The following is a 23,844-nucleotide window of genomic DNA, read 5'->3' as shown; positions in this document are numbered from 1 at the left end:
TTCTGAAATTTTTGCACGTTTCATCAAACCTGTATCTGCAGAGAAAAAGGGATAAATATGAAAGTATTTTTCTCACAAACGTTTTGAAAGAGATGTGTTTTTAGGTGTGTATGTTTATTATAGCAAAAATAGAAATCATTAAAGCAGTCATTAAAGCAAACAAATGTCGGGATTAAGGAATATAGCTCAGTAGTAGAGTACTTGCCTGGAAGTTATGAGACTGGATTTACTCACCCCAGTACTGCCCAAAACAAAAGAAAACAAAGCCAAAAAAAAAAAAAAAGTAAATGCAGATTAGGAAGCAAGGTGATATCAAAGTAACTTTTTGTAGACTATCAAAGATACTGATTTATAACCATTTAAATACAACAAAAAAGGCAACTGAATAGCCAACCATTGAAACAAAGTACCTATAACAATCTGATAAAATTAGAACTAGAGGGGCTGGGAAGGTGGCTCAGTGGTAGAGTGCTTGCCTTGCATGCCTGAGACCCTGGGTTCAATTCCTCAGTACCACATAAGGAAAAAGCCGGAAGTGGCGCTGTGGCACAAGTGGTAGAGTGCTAGCCTTGAGCTGAAGAGCTGAGGGACAGCGCCCAGGCCCAGAGTTCAGGCCCCACGACTGGACCCAAAAAAAAAAAAATTAGAACTAGATTCGGATCACATATTAAATATAGTAATTTGAGGAATGCAAATCGTGATTTCTAATTAGCTGATTGCTTCATATGCAAGTGGAATGATGAAAATACCCCCAGTAGGAATTATGATATTTCTCTAATCATCATGGTGCTTTTTAATTGCCTCTGGAGATCATCTAGCTAAGGAGTGATTGAACAAATTGCCTTTTATTATTTTTTAAGTCTGTTTTACGGAGCAGAAAACAAATTATAGAGAATCTGGGATGTAGATTTCCACAACTGAAATCAAAGTAACTCTATTTTCAATGGGAAAACAAATACACTCTATCAATATTTGTGCTTCTTCACTTCACCCAATTAGGCTTATAAATAATCATTTATAGACTTCCCTAGAGGAAATGAGAAGGTTTTTTTTGTTTTTTGTTTTGTTTATTATTATTAAGTATAGGCCTTCTTGGGCCTATAACTGTGAGTCTTCCCACAATTGAGAGCCATCATTCACAAGGCGTACACATGTGCACACACATATACATATGAAAAAGACCAATATCCACCTTTATTTTTTTAAGTATAAATTTTGCTTTTAGACAATTCTTCTTTGCTAACAAAAGAATAAGTGGAATTACAGCAGCTACAAGGAACTTATTCTAAGCTTTTTTGTTTTGGGTTCTTGGGTTTGAAATTGAGACCTTAGACTTGCTAAGAATGCAGTCTACCACTTGAGTGACTTCACCAGCCCTTTCTTGCATTGACTATTTTTTATTTATTTTTGGGGGGGGGGGTCCGCTCGTGGGGCCTGAACTCTGGGCCTGGGTATTGTCCCTCAGCTCTTCAGCTCAAGGCTAGCACTCTACCACTTGAGCCACAGCACCACCTCTGGCTTTTTTCTTTTTGCTTATGTGGTGCTGAGGAATCAAACCAAGGGCCTCAGGCATGCAAGGCAAGCGCTCTACCACTGAGCCACCTTTCCATCCCCTTGACTATTTTTTAGATATGGTATGGCTCTTCAGATTTTAAATAGTATGTGTGAATATGTTAAGTATACAGAGCTTCTCTGAAAATTGTTACATACTCTCTTTTAGAAACAGATTAACAGATTTTCATAGATGTTTTGTTTCTCCACTTGTAATGCACATGAGTGTTTGTTCTTGTCAATGGACCAGGCATGGCACAAAGTCAGTTGTCACCAGTGAATGGCACACTTCTTTTTTTTTTGGGGGGGGGGTCTGGTCGTGGGGCCAGGGCGCTGAACTCTGGGCCTGGGCGCTGTCCCTCAGCTCTTCAGCGCAAGGCTAGCGCTCTACCACTTGAGCCACAGCGCCACTTCCGGCTTTTTTCTTTTTGCTTATGTGGTGCTGAGGAATCGAACCCAGGGCCTCAGGCATGCAAGGCAAGCGCTCTACCACTGAGCCACCTTCCCAGCCCCAATGGCACACTTCTTAAGTAGAAGTCAGTGTCGTGTGGGTCATTGACATATTCTTAGTACATAACAGCTTTACTTCTGACGAAGTATTCAGATTGTAGAGCCTCCGGATTGCTGACAACTTCTCTTTAGATTGTTGCTCTTTGCCACTGTGTTAAGGAATAAATCATTTTATTAAAAGGCAGTTTTAGAGCCGGGCACCAGTGGCTCACTCCTGTAATCCTAGCTACTTAGGAGGCTGAGATCTGAAGATCACGGTTCAAAGCCAGCCCAGACAGGAAAGTCCATGAGACTCTCATCTCTTATAAACCACAAGAAAAAAAACCAGAAGTGGTGCTGTGGCTCAAGTGGTAGAGCTTGCCTTGAGCTTTAAGAGTGCAGGGACAGTGCCTAGGCCCAGAGTTCAAGCCCCATGACCAACAATAACAACAACAACAACAACAAAAAAAAGCAGGGCTGGGAAGGTGGCTTAGTGGTAGAGTGCTTGCCTTGCATCCATGAGGCCCTGAGTTTGATTCCTCTGTACCACATAAGCAGAAAAAGCCATAAGGGGCACTGTGGCTCAAGTGATAGAGCGCTAGCCTTGAGCTGAAGAGTTCAGGGACAGCACCCAGGCCCAGAGTTCAGGCCTCACGACCGACCAAAAACAAAAAAAAGCAGTTTTAGTCTATACTTTATTCAGTAATGGTCTACTGTAGTTGGAATGTTTGACATAGAAAAGATGGTGTAATACATGAATTGAGAAACTTAAACATGAACAAAGATCTAAAGATTAGTTGATTAAACAAATGCATATACAGTTAAGAACTGACAGCAGTTCAGCTTGTGCATTCTGATGTTCATATTTTGTTTTGTAGGCCATCTGTGTAGGACCAGAAAACATGCAGATAATGTATCCAGCCATATTTGACCAGTTGCTGGCATTTGTAGAATTTTCCTGTAAACCTCCACAGTATGGACAACTGGAAACAAAGCACATTGCAAATGCAAAATACAACCAGGTACTTGACTATAAACTATATTAATTCTGTAAGACATAATGGCTTGTAAATATAATCAGTTCAACTTACAATTGACATCTCAGAGAAAGATTTTCATTCACAATAAAACATATGGCTGTTGACAATTTAAGCCAAACAAATATTTGATGAATCATTTTTGTGATCCTTTTCTTGCTGCTTATGACTTCTTTTTCTCAAGTAGTCTTCAAAAAATTTGGCTTTTCATGTTACTCTACAGGACGTGTTTCTTGAAAAATAAGTTTCAGTGTACCTCTTCCTTGGCTGTCCCAACACATTGCAAAATGGCTTCGAAATCTCTAATCCCTATCTTACCCAACATAGTTATTTACAGTGCAAGGTTAAGAAATCTGTGTATGCTAAATAACTTGTCCACTACTGGTGTGAAATTTAGTTGGATTCTACATAAAACTTTTTCTAGCCACAGTTGGCAAATTTTTAACTTTATTTTGGTATAGGGGAAAAGTAAATTTCTGTATGCATGTACATGCTTATTTTGTTCACTGAACATAAAAATTATAAATTTATATAGTCCGAAAGGTAGTTTTACTATGTATTAACTTTTCTCATTCTATTTGTCTTGCAACACAATGGAATCACAATAGATCCAACTATTTGCACCGGTGAGTTAAATTTCCTAAAATTGTCCTAACCTATTGGCAACAAATGAGCTACATCTTTCCCAGTTCTTGGTAGACTGTTCTATGTGCATTTTCCCAGTAGTGTTAAATTTTGCCTGGCTGAATTTTTTTTCCATGAAATACATATCTTTTTGAAAACTTTGCATGTAATATAATCTGCCAAAAACCAAGACCTGCATTTGAGACAACGAAGCTTTCCCTTCAGAAACAATATGAATTCCTTTAATCTTATTTATTTTTAACCTCATGTGAAAATATTACTTTCTAGGCGGAATGGGTAGCCTTGAATTATGTACCGTTTGCTGAAAGGTCTTTAGAAGTAGTTGTGGATTTATACCAAAAAACAGCCTGTCATAAAGCCGTGGTGAATGAGAAAGTTCTCCAGAATATTATTAAGGTATCTCTTTCTTTATTGCTATGCTTTTAATTGTGAACATGACAAAATTCTTTAAATTACTGTTTAAGTAATAGCATTATATGAGGATAAGTGAAAAAATATATTATTTATAGTTTTTCTTCAACTTAAGTGAATTGTATTTAACAAGCCCCATTTTAAAATTTTTATTTATTTATTTATTTATTGCTGGTCGTGGGCCTGAACTCTAGGCCTGGGCGCTATCCCTCAACTCTTCAGCTCAAGGCTAGCACTCTACCACTTGAGCCACAGCACCACTTCTGGCTTTTCTTGCGTATGTGGTGCTGAGGAATCGAACCCAGGGCCTCATGCATGCAAGGCAAACACTCTACCACTGATCCACCTTCCCAACCCCCAGGCCCCATTTTTTTTGAATCAGTTTTTTTTTATGAAAAATATTTAGAAATAAATGTGCAGTAGGTTTGAAATTTCGCCATGTAATGACAATCCCGTTTCTTCAGACAGTATTAATCAAAGCAAGGGTTAATTAGCATTCAAAAAGAAGTTCACAATGCAGCCTACCAGTTAAAGCATTACCCTCTAGTACCCTCAGTGATCAAAGATAAAATAAGTCATACTCTCAGATGATCAATTTTATTGCAATATTTGGAGAAAAACTAACTTCATTCAAATATTAAAGTGGAATATAAAATTCAAAGAACTTCAGATATAAAACTTCCAAGTAATGATATTTGAGATTGTGTTTATTCTACCTTAACCTATTACTGGAAAAAGTACAAGTAGTGTTGACCTTTTTGGGACAGAAGAACCTCTTCAACAAAATTACTCTGCAGGGTTTCCTAAATCCTTATTACCAAGTTGAAACACTTGGGGCTGGGAAGATGGCTCAGCGGTACAGTGCTTGCCTTGCATGCATGAGGCCCTGGGTTCGATTCCTTAGTACCACATAAGCAGAAAAAGCTGGAAGTGCCACTGTGGCTCAAGTGGTAGAGCACTAGCCTTGAGCTGAATTGCTCAGGGACAGCGTCCAGCCCCATGACCAATTAAAAAAAAAAAAAAAACAGGACAACAACCAAGTTGAAACACTCAAAATTGTGTTTACTATTCTTCCTGTTGACTTCTCAGATGATGTCCCTTCTTTTTATAATGAAAAACATTAAAAAAAAAAACTTTTAGAAGCTAGAGACAATTTATAAGTTATTATAGTGACATTTCCCTATTTCCTTTCAAGCTAGCTATTACATAGAAACCAGACTGAAACCACACACACACACACACACACACAGTAATAAAAACAATGACAACAATCTTTGAGTCTGAGATGGTAGTCTCCTACGATAGATAGATAGATAGATGGATGGATGGATGGATGGATGGATGGATGGATGGATGTAGAGAGATAGATAGATGTAGAGAGAGAGATAGTCTGAGATGTTAGTCAGTCTCCTACATTAGATAGATAGACAGACAGACGGATGGACTAAGAAATAGGATTTGAGAACCATGTCTGAAAATAGAAAGTAACATCCTTTTCTTTTCTTTTCTTTCTGTTTTTTCCCCGGTCGTGGGGCTTGAACTCTGGGCTTGGGTGCTGTCCCTCAGCTCTTCAGCTGAAGGCGAGCACTCTACCTCTTGAGCCACAGTGTCGCTTCAGGTTTACTAGTAGTTTATTGGAGATAAGAGTCTCATGGCCTTTCCTGCCCCGGCTGGCTTTGAAACGTGATCCTCAGATCTCAGCCTCTTGAGTAGCTAGGATTACAGGCGTGAGCCACTGGTGCCTGGCTATCTTTTTCTTTTTTAATGAAAAAAGAATGCCATTACTTTTGTTTTTAAGTGAAGTTTTATGTATATAATTAATTCTTGCATTGCCTTTATTTTCAGACTCTTAGAGTTCCTCTCAGTTTGAAGTATTCCTGCCCTTCTGAAAGCACATGGAAACTTGCAGTGTCTTCACTCCTCAAAGTTCTTTCTATTGGGCTGCCTGTTGCCCGGCAGCATGCTTCTTCTGGAAAATTTGACAGTATGTGGCCAGAACTTGCCAACACTTTTGAAGACTTTCTGTTTACTAAAAGGTAAGCTCATTCAAGAAGTAACACATCTACAATTTCTCTAAAATCAGTTTTGATCTAGATTTATTAACCAAATAGGCCACTAAATTGTATACAGAACACCCCTAGATGAAGCCTTTAGCTACTGGGGAGATTATTCATGAGCAATGGAGTTTTTTGTTAGTTGCAGTGTTTTTGGCAGTAAGGCAGGAGTCTCAAAGGTTAAGACCATATAAATATATCATAATGAAGAATCTGTGATATAAAATGTAATGAAATTGACAATTCATTTTTTAAAATGTAAGTTCCATGTGACCTTAGAAGAGGAAAATAGTTTTTACAAAATTCTCAACTTAGAAGTGGCACTGTGGCTCAAGTGGTAGAGCAGTAGCCTTGAACTGAAGAGCTCAGGGACAGTGCCTAGGACCAGAGTTCAAGTCCCATGATCAACTGAAAAAAAAAACAAAAAATTCTCAACTTTCATATACATTCTTTAATCCTTTATTTACCCTAATTTATATTTACATAGTCATACAAAAATTCATGGCAGCATTACTCTTAATGGCCAGAAGGTGAAAACAATCTAAATGTTCATCAGCTGATGGGTAAATTAAAATATGCCATCTCCATACAGTAAAAGAATGAAGTATTTATACATGCTATAGCAGATGAACCTTCAAAATGTGATGAGTGGAAGAAACTGGACAAAAAGGCCATGTATTGTATGATCTCATTTATATGATATATTCATAGAAACTGAAAGTAGATGATTTATTCCCAGATTCAGAGAAGGGGGAATGGGACTGGCTTCTAATGGACCCACGGTTTCTTTTGGGGTAATAAAAATGTCAAGTATTTCACTGATTTATTGGAGATACAGATTTGTGAAATTTTCTGCTCCAGCTACCTTCTAACTAATTCTCTAGCTCTCAACCTCTTGAGAAACTAGGATTACAGACTTGAGCCAAAAGCACCCAGCTTTCTTCTGTTCTCGATGGAATGACTTTTTTGCTTAGTTGATTTGAATCAGGCCTTGTCACAGATGTTCTCTATCTTTATCATAAAGAATTTTTATGAATTGTATTTATTACAAATTGATGGTAGGGTTGGCTGCCTCTGAATGAATAATTTAGTGTCTTGTCTGAGACTAAGTTACTGCCAACGTGAGCAAATACAGATATCTCACAGTGGTAATTTTTACTGCAGTTGCAGATAATACACTATCTAACCTTTCACTGTTTTCTATTCATAATACTAAAAGAAGTTGAGTTTATAGGTTGTGTAGTTCAGGATTGGACCAAGAGTTTTCACAGTTGGAGTTTTGTGCTTGTCATTTAGATATTTATACTAAGAACTTTAATTAAAAATAGTCTTCTTTTAAGTAAATGACAACATCCCGACTGGGCATAAAAATAGAATTTGTTTTATCACTTAAATATTCTTGATCTGTTTTCTGTTTATATTTTGAGAATGCTTTACCTTCAAAAATAATGTGTTTTATTTTTTTAGTGTACCTCCAGATAATCTCTCTATTCAAGAGTTTCAAAAAAATGAAAGTATTGATGTTGAGGTAAGATGATTATTTAAAAGACTTAACTGGAGCAGACCTGGTGATGCACACCTATATTCTCGGCTACTTGAAAGGCAGGAATGGAAGGATGGCAATTCAAGGCCAACCCAGGAAACAAAAGTTAGGGAGACAACAAATAAGCCAAGTATGGTATGGTATACCTGTAATTTCAGCTATGTTGGAGACAGGTAGAAGGATTGTAATCTGAGACAGATCCTGGGCCAAACACATGAGACTCTTGCTTGAAAAACAAGCTAAGGCCAAAGGGGCTGGGGCATCCATTACTTGGTAAAGAGCTTGCCTAGGAAGTACAAGGTTCTAAGTTCAATCCCCAGAGCCACTAAAAGAAAAAAAGCCAAGCACTGGTGGCTCACACCTATAATCATAGCTACTCAGGCTGCTGAGATCTGAGGAGCCTGATTCAAAGCCAGCTTGGGCAAGAAAGTCTGTGAAACTCATTTCCAGTTAACCACTAAAAACACTGGCATGGCTTCAGTGGTAGAACACTAGCCTTGAGCAGAAAAGGCTCAGGTACAATTTTTAAGCCCTGAGTTCAAGCCCCAGTACTAACACAGAAGAAAGACCAAAAAATGAAAATCAAATTATAGAAATGCTGAAACTACAAAATTGCTAGGAGAATAAGGTGAAGTTGTGTCTAATAGCTGAGAGCATAGCTGAAGTGATTGAGTGTTTGCCTCAAGAGCAGGAGGCCCTGGGTTCAGTCATAGTACCCAAGAAAAGAACAAAACAAAACAAACAGAAAAACAAAGATTCAACCTATAAGCATTAAAACTATACTGTTTAAGGATGACTTCCTCAGGCTTACAGTTTGTTGTGTACGTGTTGGATAGATAGTTTGGGTTTATTTAATAAGTTTGTTTAGTTAATTGCTTTATTTCTAGAAACTAGGTCTCATTGTTTAGCCTAGGCTTGCCTTCAGGCTAAGATCCCTAGCCTTTCCAGAGCTAGGATTATAGGTGTGCACCACCCCACCCAATTGTATAAATTTTAAAAGCAAGTAGATTATTAAATCTGTCAATCAGTGAGCATGCATCTGAGAGTATTTGTTCAAACCAATTACACAGTTTCCTGGAATTCTTCATTTTTAACAAAACAGAACAAACAGCCCACAGAAGTCTTTAGGCAAATGGTGTTTTGAAAATAATGCAGGGGCTAGGAAGTTGGCTCAGTGGTAGAGTGCTTACCTTGCATGAATGAGGCCCTGGGTTCGATTCCTCAGCATTATATAAGCAGAAAAAGCTAGAAGTGGCGCTGTGGCTCAAGTGGTAGGGTACTAGTCTTGAGCTGAAGAGCTGAGGGACAGCACCCAGGCCCAGAGTTCAAGCCCCACGGCCAACGGAAAAAAAAAAAAAGAAAGAAAAAGAAAAGAATGCATTTTGAGGATTATAAATGAAAATGGAAGAAGCAGTTGTTTTTAACTATGAATTTGGGTTGGAGCTTGAAGATCTGTTGTCTTAAGAGGGGTAGGAGAACTTTAAATCAATCAAATTATTTCAGAGTAAGTATGGGCATTATTGCAGAGATACAAAATATTACCATTTGTGATATTACAGTTTTAAAGCTTATGTCAGCTTAATCACTTTCTTTAGAGGGAAAAATAAACTATATATTAAAAATAAGCTGTTTGGAAATATGAATGTAACTTTCTCTTGTAGCTCATAGTTTCTGTTACAAAGGTGATTTAAATCTTAATTTTATTCTAATATGGGTAAGAATCCTTTGCTGGCTTAGGAACAGAGACTTATCTACTAAATGAGTCAAAGTGAACACCTGTTAGTGTTTTATAGTAAGACCAGGGAAATTCTGTAGATTAGTCATGATTTTGTATAGTAACAGTAAAATGCCCCTGTACTCCTGTCAAGGAAGTTTCTTTAGCTCGTTTACTTTTCAAATAAAATTGAAATTTTACTCTAAAGTGATCACTTGAATCTGTCTGTCTTTATAAGGAAAAGAAGTGTGCTTGAATTTGCCCTTTTATTTTAGGTAGTGCAGCTCATCAGCACAGAGATACTGCCTTATGCCAATTTCATCCCCAAGGAATTTGTTGGTCAGATAATGACTATGCTTAACAAGGGCTCCATACATTCTCAGTCATCTTCATTTACAGGTATGTTATTGCCTTCATCATCTTTTAAGGTATTAAAAATTAGTGAAAGCTGGGTGCCAGTGGCTCACAGATACAATCCTAGCTATTTAAAAGTCTGAGATCTGAGGAGCATGGTTCAAAGCCAGCCCAGATGAGAAAGTCTGTAGGACTCCTATCTCTAGTTAACCAGCAAAATGCTGGAAGTGGAGCTGTGGTAGAGCCTTAAGAGAAGAAGCTAAGGGATGGTGCCAAGGCCCTGATTTCAAGCCCCAGTACTGGTACAAAAACAAAAACAAGTGAAAAAGAAATTAGTGAAGCACTTTTGAAGATGGTAACGTAGAATGTTTAATCCTGCATATAAAGAGACGAGTGAGGTAATTTTTTAAAGAATACAACCATTGTTTTGTATATTTGTATATGTATATTCTGTGGGTATAATCATATTAGCAAACTCTGATTAATAAGATTGAATAGTGCTTAGGAAATCTGCTGACCAAGTTACCAGATTTGTGAAGTGGCTCATCCCTGGAAGGCAATGCAGTAGACTCTGGCTACCTGTATCCTGGTATTGAGTGGTCTCCAAAGAGACCACTAGGAGGAAAAACCACAGGTGCTTAGGATGCACAGTTCATTACTGTACTGTTGGTTCTTAGTTCATTTTTCCTCTAATACCCCAACTTCTGCTAACAGATCTGCCTTTGAGCAGATTCCACATTTTCACCTTAGCACATAAATTAAGCTCATTAACTTTAGCCTGCCTTTTGGGCCACCATTTGTTCTTTGTGAGGGGGCAAGGAACAGTTAGCAAATGACACAATTTAAACATAACTGGCAAGAATGCAGGACTGTCAGACAGCTTCTCTGCGTCACTGAGCTGAGGTTTGAGCATGTGGAAATATAAATTTTTGTTTTTGAAATTTCTTCCCATTTTTTATTTATAACTAAAGGTATATTCTTCTACTTACTATTTTGTTTAACTATTCTTGAATCTGTTTTATAATCTTTAAAATTAAGATATTAATACAAGTGTCTCACAATTATGTTTCAGTTTAGTCCAGTGGTATGAAAATAAGATGTTTTAACATTTGTTAAGTGAACAAGTATTTATTAAACAAAACTGCTGTGTACAAAATATTATGTAACTTCATCCCCAGAATACATCTAATGAGGGTAGATAGCCCCATATTACAGAAAGAAAATATGTTTGGTATAGTGGGAAAAATTGTCTCCAGTCTTGAGGCTAGAGGCAAATTCACACCAAAAGCACTACATGAAATCATGCTAGTTGGGAGGTGATCACTAAGTTATGTTTTATTCTTATTTCTTTTATCTAAATCTTGCTCGAGCCTGAAATGTAATTTGATATTGTAACATGATTTTTTCTGAGATTCTTTTGAAATTACAGATCTATGCAGTGCATATGCTTAATTCTCAGAATTGACTGGAGCCATGACATTTTGTCCTGAGTACTGTAAAGAACATTTACTTGCACAATTTAACCACTAGATGTCTCCCATGCTGCTTATTTTACCTTGCTAGTCTTTTGCCCAGCTCAATTTAAAAAAAAAAAAAAACCACCAAAGAACTGGCCTTTAGAATTAACCAACATGAGAATCTCAGAAAAAAATAGATTTCAGTTTACTTACGTGCAACCTGCTTTGTATTACTACAAACATGCACTCCAGATGTGGTAGCACATGCCTGTAGTGCCAGTACTTGGGTGGCTGAGGCAGGAAGTTCATGACTTAATGACCAGCCTGAGTTATACAGAGATACCCTGTCACCAAAATCTGAATATATTAAAATTTTTGATTGGGTATCATGGCTCACCCCTGTAATCCTAGCTCCACAGAAGGCTAAGATGTGAAGATTGTCAATTGTTTGAAACCAGCCTGGACAGAAAAATTCCATGAGACTCTTATCTCCAATTGACCAGCAAAAAGCCAGAAATGGAGTTGTGGCTAAACTGGTAGAATTACCAGCCTTGAGTGAAAGAGCATGAGGCCTTGAGTTTAAGCTCCAGTGGGGAGGGGGGGGGGGGGGAGAGGGGACGGGCACAGGGAGGAGGAAATATAGGCTAGGGCATGTCAAGTGATAGAGCCCTAGCAAGGGCAAGGCCTTCCCTGAGTTCATATTCCAGCCTTGCCTTGATTTTGGTCTTTCAAGGAAGAAAATTGTTAATTATTTGTATGTTACTAGTTATAATCTATCCATAGATGCCTTTCACCTGATTGAGAATTTCCTTCAATTCCTGGATTGCTAAATGTATTAAGGCTCTTTAATGAGTTAATACATCATCAATAATGATTAACCTTACAGAAGCAGAGATTGATATTCGTCTGAGAGAAGAATTTTCTAAAATGTGTTTTGAGACACTACTCCAGTTTTCCTTCAGTAATAAAGTCACAACACCTCAAGAAGGCTACATGTCACGAATGGCGCTCTCAGTGCTTTTAAAGAGGTCTCAGGACGTACTCCATCGGTACATAGAAGATGAAAGACTAAGTGGTAAATGCCCTCTTCCAAGGTATATATTTTATTTCACCAAAGAAGATAATACATAATATTGTAGTTATTACCAGAGAAAATTCTGAAAACTAAAGTGTTTTCATTAATGATCTAGACCAACCTGAGACTGTTATAATTTTATTACCTTATACAGTAAAATATTCATAGGTTTTGCTGCAGATATGTGGTGCCATTTCAGATTTTTCTCAGAAGTTAAGAAATACATGATATGGTCTGGGAAGATGGCTCAGTGGTAGAGCGCTTGCCTTGCATGCCTGAGGCCCTGGGTTCGATTCCTCAGCACCACATAAGCAGGAAAAAAAAAAGCCGGAAGTGGCTCTGTAGCTCAAGTGGTAGAGTGCTAGCCTTGAGCCAAAGAGCTGAGGGACAGCGCCCAGGCCCAGAGTTCAGGCCCCACGACCGACCAAAAAAAAAAAAAAAAGAAATACATGATATAGGTACCAAATTGCCTTTGTGAATCTGAAAACAATTTAAAGTCAAAATATATCTTTTACTAAAGACTTCTGGATAAGGGTATATGAATCTATATGAGCATATAATTGATTTCTCCTAGGGATCTTGCTATGTCTGCTAATGCTTAATGAAGCCCTTGGGCCTAACTGATTCCTTCGTATCAGTCCAGACTGTATGGTAGGAGCTCCAGGACTTTCTACTTAGCCAAGCCTAATCACAGTTGAGGTGTAGGGCTAGAATTCATCAAAGGATACAGTCATATAGTTGAGTTGACACTTACTTTTAATGTAGAAACTAGAGATTAACTCAAAGTAACTGAAACAAAGTTATCAAAAGCAGAGTAATCTTGATGATTTCCATTTTATAATTTAAACTGGAGGGGCAAATCACTTGCTATATGTCATTGTGTGCATTCTCACTTAATTACTGTGAATTGCTGGAGTTGAACTTGACCTGTCCAAGGATACAGACATTTAAAAACTTTGATATATATTACCAGATTGCCTCCCAAAGATTTCTACCAATTTGTATTTCCCTGGGAACATATGAATACTCTTTCCTCAGTTTTTAGTATTTTTAAAAGTTTGTCATTTATTATCTTTTTCTAATTGGATGAATGGTAAGTCAGACTACTCACTTTTTAAAAAATTGCCAGTAGGACCAGGCACTGGTGGCTCACACCTGTAATCCTAGCACTCAGGAAGCTGAGATCTGAGAATCCCGGTTCAAAGCCAGCTTGGGCAGAAAAGTCCATGAGATTCTGATCTCCAATAAACCACTAGAAACCGGAAGTGGCTCTGTGGCTCAAGAGGTAGAACGTTAGCCTTGAGCTGAAGAGCTGAGGGACAGCGCCCAGGCCCAGAGTTCAAGCCCCACAACCAAAAAAAAAAAAAAAAGCCAGTGGTTATTAGCCATTCGTAATTCTTTCATTAGGATTCAATATATTCTGAATTTCTAAAACAAATTACAGCTCTCCACTTTAAATTTATATGCAAATGCATTCTATAGATGGTGTTGGTAATTTAGTTATAAGCATAATTAAAAGTGAATAAAAGTTAGCTGGGTACCAGTGGCTCAGGAGACTGAGATTTGAAGATCAGGGCTGAAAGCCAGCTGGGCCCGGAAAGTCCATGAGACTCTAATCTCCAATTAACCACCAGAACACCAAAAATGGCACTCTGGCTCAAAGTGGTTGAGTACTAGCCTTAAGCAAAAAAAGCTCAGGGACCTAGGGAAATATCATCATCATCATCATCATCATCATCATCAAAGTTGATTTCTAAAGTGTTCTTGAAAACACAGTAATAAAGTTGCTTTGCATGGATATTTTCAATTAGATTATGACATTTTATTTCAGAAAGTTACTTTTCTGTTTTTTGAGTTCTGATAATTACTGCCTTTAGATTTAGTCCCATTTATAGCTGCCCTGTGAATTTATATTATCCTGAATTCATTGCAGTGTCATTTGTTTTCTTGCTCTCTTTTCTTTTCTTTTCTCTTTTCTTTTCTTTCCTTTCCTTTCTTTGGCAGGTCTAGTACTGGAGTTTTTTGTTTTGTTTTGTTTTTGGGTCTGGTCGTGGGGCCTGAACTCTGGGCCTGGGCGCTGTCCCTCTGCTCTTCAGCTCAAGGCTAGTGCGCTACCACTTGAACCACAGCGCCACTTCTGGCTTTTTTCTTTTTGCTTATGTGGTGCTGAGGAATCGAACCCAGGGCCTCATGCATGCAAGGCAAGCACTCTACCACTGAGCCACCTTCCCAGCCCTAATATTGGAGTTTTAAACTCAGGATTTTATGCTTACTAGGCAAGAACTCTACTACTTGAGCAACACCCCAGTCATGTAATGTTTCAACTGCTTCTTAAATCAATAAAATATGTGCTTACAAAGAAGAGTTGAAGTAATGTTCTATCATACAGACTTTAGAAAAGTCTGATCTAAAACCCAATCCTCCCACACATACATAAAAACAAGTTTTGTCAACAAAATGAAAATAGGGCAAAGGGAATCCTATAGCAGATGAGCTTTTATGTCTGTGAGGAGAAAGAAGAGAATCAAGCTAGTCTTCTGACTCCCCCCCGCCAAGATTATTTCTCTTTTAAATTGTAAAGGTCATGTGCATGGAGGTTATTGTTATGTAATTCAGGAAAAGAATACATTTCTTTTTGAACAATGTCACCTCTTCCCTTGTTTCCAAGATTATTTCTTATTGCTAGCATCTTCAAATAGTGCCATTCTAGAATTGGTCTCTAGCATGTTCATGTTTCTTGTTTGTTGTCTTACAAAATTAAATAATGTATCATTGCAATTTTGGATATACTTTTTTAATGTTTTTTATTGTAAAAATACTGTACAGAGGGGTTACAGTTACATGAGCAAGGTAATGAGTACATTTCCTATGTGTATACTTTTAACAACATAATAAACTGTATGCTGAGTGGTAATATATAGTAATGCTTTCATTTAAATCTTTGGCAAATTCTTTTATTACCAATAAGCAAATAACCCATTGTAGAGTTTTTAAAGGCATATTTTACAAAATGTTTAATTTTAAATAGTTTGTCGAGTATCTTAAAAAATAAATTTATGTTTGGGCTGGGAAGATGGCTCAGTGGTAGAATGCTTGCCTTGCATGCATGAGTCCCTGGGTTCAGTTCCTCAGCATCACTGAAGCAGAAAAAGCTGGAAGTGGTACTGTAGCTCAATGTGGTAGAGAGCTAGCCTTGAGTTGAAGAACTGAGGGACAACACCCAGGCCCAGAATTCAGGCCCCACGACCTACCAAACAAATAAAAAATAAAAATTTTATGTTTGTATGAGTAAATTGTCCCCCTCCTTTAATTAACTTATGGTAAGAATTACAAATAAGATTGTACACTGAAGTACATATACCTTTGCATGTTCTTACAATTGATCTATATTAAATAATTTTTCCTTTTATAAGAATTTTTAAAGTGACAACTTTGCATTGTGCTCAGTATTATTCCAAAATACATCTACTTATACAGACATTGTAAAAATAAGACGTCATGGGGCTGGGAAGTTGGTTCAGTGGCAGAGCACTTGCCTTGCATGCCTGAGGCCCTGGGTTCGATTCCTCAGCACCACATAAGCAAAAAGAAAAAAACAGGAAGTGGTACTGTGGCTCAAGTGGTAGAGCGCTAGCCTTGAGCTGAAGAGCTGAGGGACAGTGCCCAGGCCCAGAGTTCAGACCCCACGACCAGACCCAAAACAACAACAACAACAACAACAAAAAAAAAATAAGATGTCATATTTTATAGGGTTGGGAAGGTGGCTCAGTGGTAGAGCGCTTGCCTTGCATGCATGAGGCCCTGGGTTCGATTCCTCAGCACCACATAAACAGAAAAAGCCGCAAGTGGTGCTGTGGCTCAAGTGGTAGAGCACTAGCCTTGAGCTGAAGAGCTGAGGGACAGTGCCCAGGCCCAGAGTTCAGGCCCCACAACTGACCAAAAAAAAAAAAAAAAGTCATATTTTAAAAATCTCTATTATTTTCCCTTCATTTTTAGGCAGCAAGTAACGGAGATCATATTTGTTTTAAAAGCAGTCAGTACTCTTATTGATTCACTTAAGAAAACACAGCCTGAGAATGGTAAGTGTTTGGAAACTCAGTGATCCTAAAATTCAGAACATTTATGTTCTATTTGTGATGTGCTTTTGTGTTATTATTGACTGAATTTAGGAACATAACAACAAGTAGGCTTTCTTTTCTCCTATTTCTTGACATCAAAACATCAGTCTATTAGTATGACAAGTAAAATTAATTTATAATGTTTATATTTTTATTTTGAACAGTACTTTAGCTGATCTTTTTTTGTTTTTGCCAGTCCTGAGACTTTGAACTCTGACCTTGGGTGTTATCCCTGAGCTTTTGTGCTCAAAATCAATGCTCTACTACTTGAGCCACAGCTCCACTTCTGTTAGTATGGACTAACAAATTGGAGATAAGAGTTTCATAGACTTGGCTGCCCAGGGGAGTGTGACTTTGAATGGTGTTCCTTAGATTTCAGCCTCTTGAGTAGCTAGGATTACAGATTTGAGCCACGAGCTCCTGTCTAGCTATTTTTTTCAAAATCAGTTGAACTGAATTTAGCATGTTGCATGAACAATTTGTATTTAATATATTTTTAATGTAGATCATTCATTTGGAGTGATGAGTGAGGGGAAGGCTTGTAAATATAAGTTGTATTTATAACTTACAGTGTTACAGTTCTTTCTTATTTGTTTTCCCTTTCAGTTTACTCATTCCTGTCTAATCTGTTGTTAACATTTTATTTTTAACAATCTCTATTCCAAGCCACATGTGATGGTGAAAGGAACCTTCACATCCATCCCAGGGGACCACGACTGAGGCAGGCAGGCACAAGAGAAAGATTATTACAAGGTTTATTAGAGGAGCCATATTTCCCCCAGAGAGGGAGCACATGGCACCCTCCACTATCTAGGTAGCAGCAGGGTCTGGGGGTAAGAGTGAGGTATGTGGAAGCTCAAGTGGGTCTGGGCAGAGAGAGGGAGTGGCCAGCTGTGTGGTGGGAATTCTAGGGCTGGGAGAAGCTCAGGTCTGGGTCTAATACTAACATATGGTACATGCCTGTCATCCTAGCACTCAGGAGGCAGAGGCAGGAGGATCATGAGTTTGAGGCCAGCCTAGGCTTTACTGCAAGACCCTGCCTCAAAATAAAATAAATTCAAAAATTAAAAGGTTTTTTTCCCCAAAGTATATCTTCTATTGTTTTCTTCCCCTCAAAAACAGAATAAAAAAATCTTTTTTTTACCATGACCTACCAAATTGCTGAGAGCTGCAGTATTTTATATAATTATATATATGTATATAAAATATATAACTATATATATTTATATATGTACTGCAGTCTAAATATATATGTAGTTTATGTATATATAATATATATAATATTGAAACTATATTATATAAGCTATATATTATATTTTTAACTATATATATAACTATATATGTAGTTTATATATGTGCTACAGTCTAAATATACATATATATGTAGTTTATGTATATATAGTTTAAATAGGTTCTTATTATGTACCCCAGTTTGGGGATCCTCCTGCCTCAGCCTCCCAGATGCTGGAGTTATACATGTGCACCACTCCACCTAACCTAATTGTGTTCTACTCATGGGTTATTTCCTACCAATTTCACTTCCTTGCTTTCCCATTAAACTAAAATTCTCAGTCTTCAAGTTTTCTCAGCTGTGGCCTATGTCTACCTAGTTAAATAGCACTCAGTTTTAAGCCTCGCTTTTGTTTTCTTCAAAGTCTCAAATCATTGAACTCGGGCACTTTTATATATACCTTCATCTTGAAGTACTACTTGTGTGTTCTTAAATATGCACATGACTCATCTCCCCTTACCTTGTATGCTTCCTCAGAGGCTTCTTGGGATGATGCTTTGTTCTGCACTACACTTGTGTTTTTTTCAACCCAAAGACTGAAGGGTGAGAGGTGGAATTGCTAATAAAAAAGGAGGTGCCTGAAGCAGTGCTCTGAATTCATCTATCAGAATTCAGATTTGGATTTTCTTTACAAAATGTTTTGCTTAATGTTTCAGAGAAGGAAAACCATGTTTTGCCTCTCTAGAGACCAGAAAAATCTTTATTAGATTGTAGTATAGGTTTGATTCTTACAAAGGTATTATACTTGCTGGGCCCTGGTGGTTCATGCCTGTAGTACTAGCTCATCTGGAGGCTGAGATCTGAGGACTGCAGTTCAAAGCCAGCCCAAGCAGGAAAGTCCATGATGCTCTGGAAATGGAGCTGTGGCTCAAGTGGTAGAGTGCTTGCTAGCTTTCAGCAAAAGAAGCTCAGCGAGAGTGCCCAGGCCCTGAGTTCAAGCCCCAAGACCAGCACAATATGTGTGTGTACATATGTGTGTACACACATATACATGCATGTATCCATATGTATATATAGTATACATATATATTGTTATATACTATAATATGGTATAGTTACTATATATTATAGTATTATATATTATACTTAAATTGTTCTTCCTATTGTTGAGACATACTACTAAATGTACCTGTATGTTTAAATGTGTAATATTCACAGCTCTGTGTATTCTTTAGACAGCTGTCAGGAACTTACGAGAATATATATAAAAGGAACAACTGGGAAGGAGAACTCAGAACTTTTCTTATAAAGTCAGTGGGTCATGGATAGGGCACTATAGTAATGAGAGATGATCTGACTAAATTGATCTTTCAATTATTTGAGCAAGAACTATGCCTCTGGGCAATTTTAGAAAGGTATGATAAGCTTCACTAAAAAACAAAAAAGACAAGTTAAGAATGTCAGGTCTTCCCAGCAATCCAATATGTTGGATTGCACAAAACCAGTCCAAGCCTAATTCAGAAGACAGGCAATAAGGTCTAGATCAGTATGCCACAAACCTATTCAGAACTTTTAAGTTTTTGTTTGTTTATTGGTTGGTTTGCGGGTCGTGGTGCCTGAACTCTGGGCTTGGGCGCTGTCCCTCAGCTTTTCAGCTCAAGGCCAGTGCTCTACCACTTGAGCTACAGTGCCACCTCTGGCTTTTTCTGCTTATGTGGTGCTGAGGAATCGAACCCAGGACCTCCTGCATGCAAGGCAAGCACCCTACCACTGAGCCACCTTCCCAGCCCCTTGTTTTTGCTTTTGTACTAGGTAAAAAGACTTTAAGAGACTTAGTTTTTATTGAATGAATTTCATTGTTAGAATTTTGCTTGATTTTTAAAGTTTTGAAAATGCAGCTTAAAACACATTAACTGAAAAATACTTTAAAATGTGCATGAAAAAAATTAGTATGATCTTTACTTTTTCTCTATCTGCTTAGTACTTACCTCACAAGAAGCAGCAATTTTATTAGCTGTAACTTCATCTAGAAGTTTATTACATAAACATAAAATTCAGTAAACCTTAGTACTATATACAAGTAAATATGCATAGTTGTCCCCAACTATATTATTGTTTTTCTTTTCACTTAGTAAAATTCATGGATGTTATTCCAAGTCAATATATTCAACTCTTATTCTTTTTGGTAGTTAAATTTAAAGCCCCCACAGAGATTTACAGTCAGGTTTGTTTGTTCTTGTTGTTTATGCTTGTCCTGGAGCTTGGCACTGTCCCTGAGCTATTTTGTTCATAGCTAGTACTTTACTGCTTGAGCCACAGCTCCACTTCTGGCTTTTTGGTAGTTAATTGGAGATAAGAATCTCAAGGACTTTCCTGCTTGTGCTGGCTTTGAACCATACACTTCCTAGCCCCTTTTTTTTTTTTTTTTTGGTTGCGGGGAGGACCAGTACTGGACTAGAACTTGGGCTGGGCGCTATTCTTGACCTTTTGTGCTCAAGGTTAGTGCTCTACCACTTGAGCCACAGCTCCACTTCTGGTTCTTTGGTGGGTAATTGGAGCTTAGAGTCTCAAAGACTTTGCTACCCAGGCTGGCTTCCAACCACAATCCTCAGATCTCAAACTCCTGAGTTGCTAGGATTACAGGCATTAGTCACCAGTGCCTGGCCCACTTTAAGCCTTTTTTCTAGATAAATAGAGATAAGATTCACTCAAATCTGGCTTTGAACCACAATCCTGAGATTGGGCCTCCTGAAAAGCTAGAGATGAGCAACTGGTGCCTAACTATGGTGAAGTTTTTTTTTTTTTTTTTTGGGTCCGGTCGTGGGGCCTGAACTCTGGGCCCTGGGCACTGTCCCTCAGCTCTTCAGCTCAAGGCTAGCGCTCTACCACTTGAGCCACAGCGCCACTTCTGGCTTTTTTCATTTTGCTTATGTGGTGCTGAGGAATTGAACCCAGGGCCTCAGGCATGCAAGGCCAGCACTCTACCACTGAGCCATCTTCCCAGCCCCTATGGTGAAGTTTTGTTGTTGTTGTTGTTGTTTGGTTTTTCAGGGTTTTTTAAAAATAATGTAAGGAATTTGAGTAGCTTTCCTTGAGTTTTATTTCATGTGTCATCTTAATATATTTCTGTGTTCTCCTATAATGAATAAATTGATCAGTTTCCACCTGGGCAATCTAGATAGGGTTTGCTCTATAGATTTTGTGTGAATTAGTGGAAACTTTCACAAAAGACGGCCAGAACAAACTTCTTAACTTTGTAAACCAGTGGTGCTCAGATTTTTTTTTCTTATTGTTATTTTTTGGAAGATTCTTTTGTGATAAGCAGCAATTTTTTTAACAAATCAAATATAATATGGATTCCTAACATATTAAATAGATAAAAGCAGGACAACTCCAGCCTGACATGCCCTGTTCTTACCAAATATTCCCCTTTTCTTCTTCCTGTCACTACCCTAAGGAAGCCCCTCCTGGGAAAAGAAGTTTAATGAAAACATTAGAATTTTCTAAGATAAACTGGGTACTAGTGGCTCATGTTTATATTCCTAGCTACTTAGGACGCTGAGATTTAAGAATTGAGGTTCTGGGCTGGGAAGGTGGCTCAGTGGTAGAGTGCTTGCATTGCATGCATGAGGCCCTAGGTTCAATTCCTCACACATAAGCAGAAAAAGCCATAAGTGGCACTGTGGCTCAAGTGGTAAAGCACTCCCCTTGAGCTAAAGAGCTGAGGGACAGTGCCCAGACCCAGAGTTCAACCCCCATGACCAACAACAACAAAAAAAAAAGAATTGAAGTTCAGAGAGAATCTTAACTCCATTGAACCAGAAGGAAAGCTAGAAGTGGAGATATGGTTCAAATGGTAGGTCTCCAGCCTTGAGCAAAGAAGCCAGACACCTGCACCTGCACCAAAAAAAGAAAAAAAAAGTATTTTCCAAGATCTATGCTAAGAAAAGAATAATAATGAGTAAACTGCATTGAAAAAATTCATAATCATCTCAGTTTTAGAAACCTTGGTTTGAATAAATTTAAATTTTTTTGGTTTTCGTTTTTTTTACTACAAGCCCTTAAGAAATTCATAGGAATTCTTAGTCTCCAAAGGACAAGTATGTGCAACAGCTTCCAGACTTATTAATGAGGAACCTTATCTTTAAGAAATGAGTGACACTGGTTTGGGATGCTCATTCCTTTATATTAGAAGAAATTAAGAAGAAGAAAACAAATATTGACTTACTTAAGGAAAAATTGAGGCACTTGTCACTTAAGTTAGAATGAAAAGTAAGCTTTTACAAATGGAAGGTCATTTAAAACTTATTCTTATCACATTTGTTGGTATTGGTGATTCTGCTCATTGATTATATCTTTGTCCCATACCTTATTAAATATACAGGAAATCTTCCAAAGATTTTTCAAAGATACTAGTTTGTATAATCTTAAATTTTTTCTTTCTGTTGGATTTATGATGGAACTGGATAATCTCTACTGTTTAAATACATCCTGTTTCAAAATTTTGTACTTCTTAACATTACAGTTGATGGAAATACCTGGGCACAAGTAATTGCCTTATACCCCACTTTAGTAGAATGCATCACCTGCTCATCTTCTGAGGTCTGCTCTGCACTTAAAGAGGCCCTAGTTCCCTTTAAGGATTTCATGCAACCACCAGTATCAAAAGTTCAAAATGGAGAATCTTGACCAGCTACAATAGATTTGAAGGAAGAAGAATATCCTATCTGTTCCTGAGTCATCTGTAAGAAGGACACTTCTTACTCCAAACTGATGAAAGGGATGGTTCATACTACAGCATACCTGCTACCCTATCTTCAATTGGTGATTTTAAAGTGAGCTTATGTACAGTTTGTGGTGTATGTGTTAATGATGTACTTTTTAAAAAAAGAAAGATATTTCCATTCAGTCAGATTTATTAGGCTGGTGTTTTTGCACCCTTTTTCAAGTACAAACTTGTACTAAAATTTTATGCAAGATGGTACTGTAACATTCCATATTATCTACAACCAGCCTTTGTAAACAAAGGGAACTGAAATACTTGTGTGTATAATAAATGGTACAGTTCTGTATAAAATAGTTGCATTTATTTAAAATTTTAAAATATTGATGATGTTACATGCTTGAAGCTGTATTTATTATTAATACAAAATTGTTTGCTTACATTGTCACTTATAATTTGCCTTCTTATGCGGCAGAGCCTACCATATCATCATCCAGTTAGCTCCGTGCTTGCTTTGAATGTGTGATTGATTGGTGACCATTAAGCAACTGACCATAAGATTATGGAGCACAGCAACCAGAAGTTTTGCTGGTTGAATATATTACCACCATCTATTATAGCACTACAATGCCATCATACCTCATTTCTTTAAATTTTCTCCAAACTCTCACTGAAGTCTGTCTCTTTTATATTTGCTCTCTAAATTTTAGAGATGTTTCATATTTTATATTTCTACTGATTTCTTCCTGTGACTAACAACATTTGTCTCTCTCTTTGGATTATGACCCAGGCAAGATGATTTTCTGAAATTTTGCCTGTGACATTTTGTTCATTTCAGTGCTTCATTTTGTAATGTCTTCTCAAGAAGAAGAATAACTACTAACTCACAAGAACACACACACACACACACACACACACACACACACACACACACACACACACACACACACACACACACACACAGAGGTAAGGGGGAGAGAGAGAGAGGTAAAGAACAAGGACGTGTATTTTTGGAGACAGCATTTGGAAATGCATTAAATGTATTGTCATGGTGTTTTTGGTTACATTAGCTGATTTATTTCTTCAAAAATTGAATTGACCGTAGATTACTATATTTTTTATGTAATAGATTATGCTGTTATTCCTCTGAGTTAAATTTTCATAATCACCTATTAAAGACAAAGATGTTTAAAACTTTGGTTATAATTATAAATGATCTGGGTGTTATGTTAATGTACTGGAAGGCTTGATTTTAGTAGAACTTACAAAATTCAACCTCTTGAATAATCATAAAACTATAAGAAGATATCAATAATGAATGAGATTTTTGAGGCTATTTTAATTGTGTAATCATTTAATTTGCAGTATTATTTGTTAATGTGTATGTACTAAGGCCTTTTTTGAAGAAATATTTTTATTTACATGAATCAATGAATTTCTAT

The 23,844-nt window shown here is 37.4% G+C and overlaps 1 protein-coding gene across 2 annotated transcripts in view; it reads left to right on the top strand.

Annotated features, from left to right (window-relative positions):
- Window positions 1–22,844, top strand: part of Mon2 (MON2 homolog, regulator of endosome-to-Golgi trafficking) — a 92,430-nt gene extending 69,586 nt beyond the window's left edge. The window contains exons 27-35 of one of the 2 annotated variants that reach the window (XM_042698663.1): window positions 2,919–3,062; window positions 3,686–3,703; window positions 3,990–4,118; window positions 5,979–6,169; window positions 7,655–7,715; window positions 9,720–9,843; window positions 12,142–12,349; window positions 16,327–16,409; window positions 22,205–22,844. In XM_042698663.1, coding sequence (XP_042554597.1) covers window positions 2,919–3,062; window positions 3,686–3,703; window positions 3,990–4,118; window positions 5,979–6,169; window positions 7,655–7,715; window positions 9,720–9,843; window positions 12,142–12,349; window positions 16,327–16,409; window positions 22,205–22,368 — 1,122 coding nt within the window. In that variant the 3' untranslated portion in view covers window positions 22,369–22,844. The remainder of the gene's footprint in view (window positions 1–2,918; window positions 3,063–3,685; window positions 3,704–3,989; window positions 4,119–5,978; window positions 6,170–7,654; window positions 7,716–9,719; window positions 9,844–12,141; window positions 12,350–16,326; window positions 16,410–22,204) is intronic. The other variant, XM_042698664.1, reaches the window with a different exon arrangement.
- The last annotated feature ends 1,000 nt before the right edge of the window (window positions 22,845–23,844 follow it).

Source organism: Dipodomys spectabilis, unplaced genomic scaffold, assembly GCF_019054845.1.
Source record: "Dipodomys spectabilis isolate Male_0828 unplaced genomic scaffold, ASM1905484v1 ptg000234l, whole genome shotgun sequence".
In the NCBI taxonomy this organism is placed as follows: Eukaryota; Metazoa; Chordata; class Mammalia; order Rodentia; family Heteromyidae; genus Dipodomys; species Dipodomys spectabilis.
Note: the sequence above shows the minus strand (reverse complement) of the source record. Positions and strands in the feature narration are given on the sequence as shown.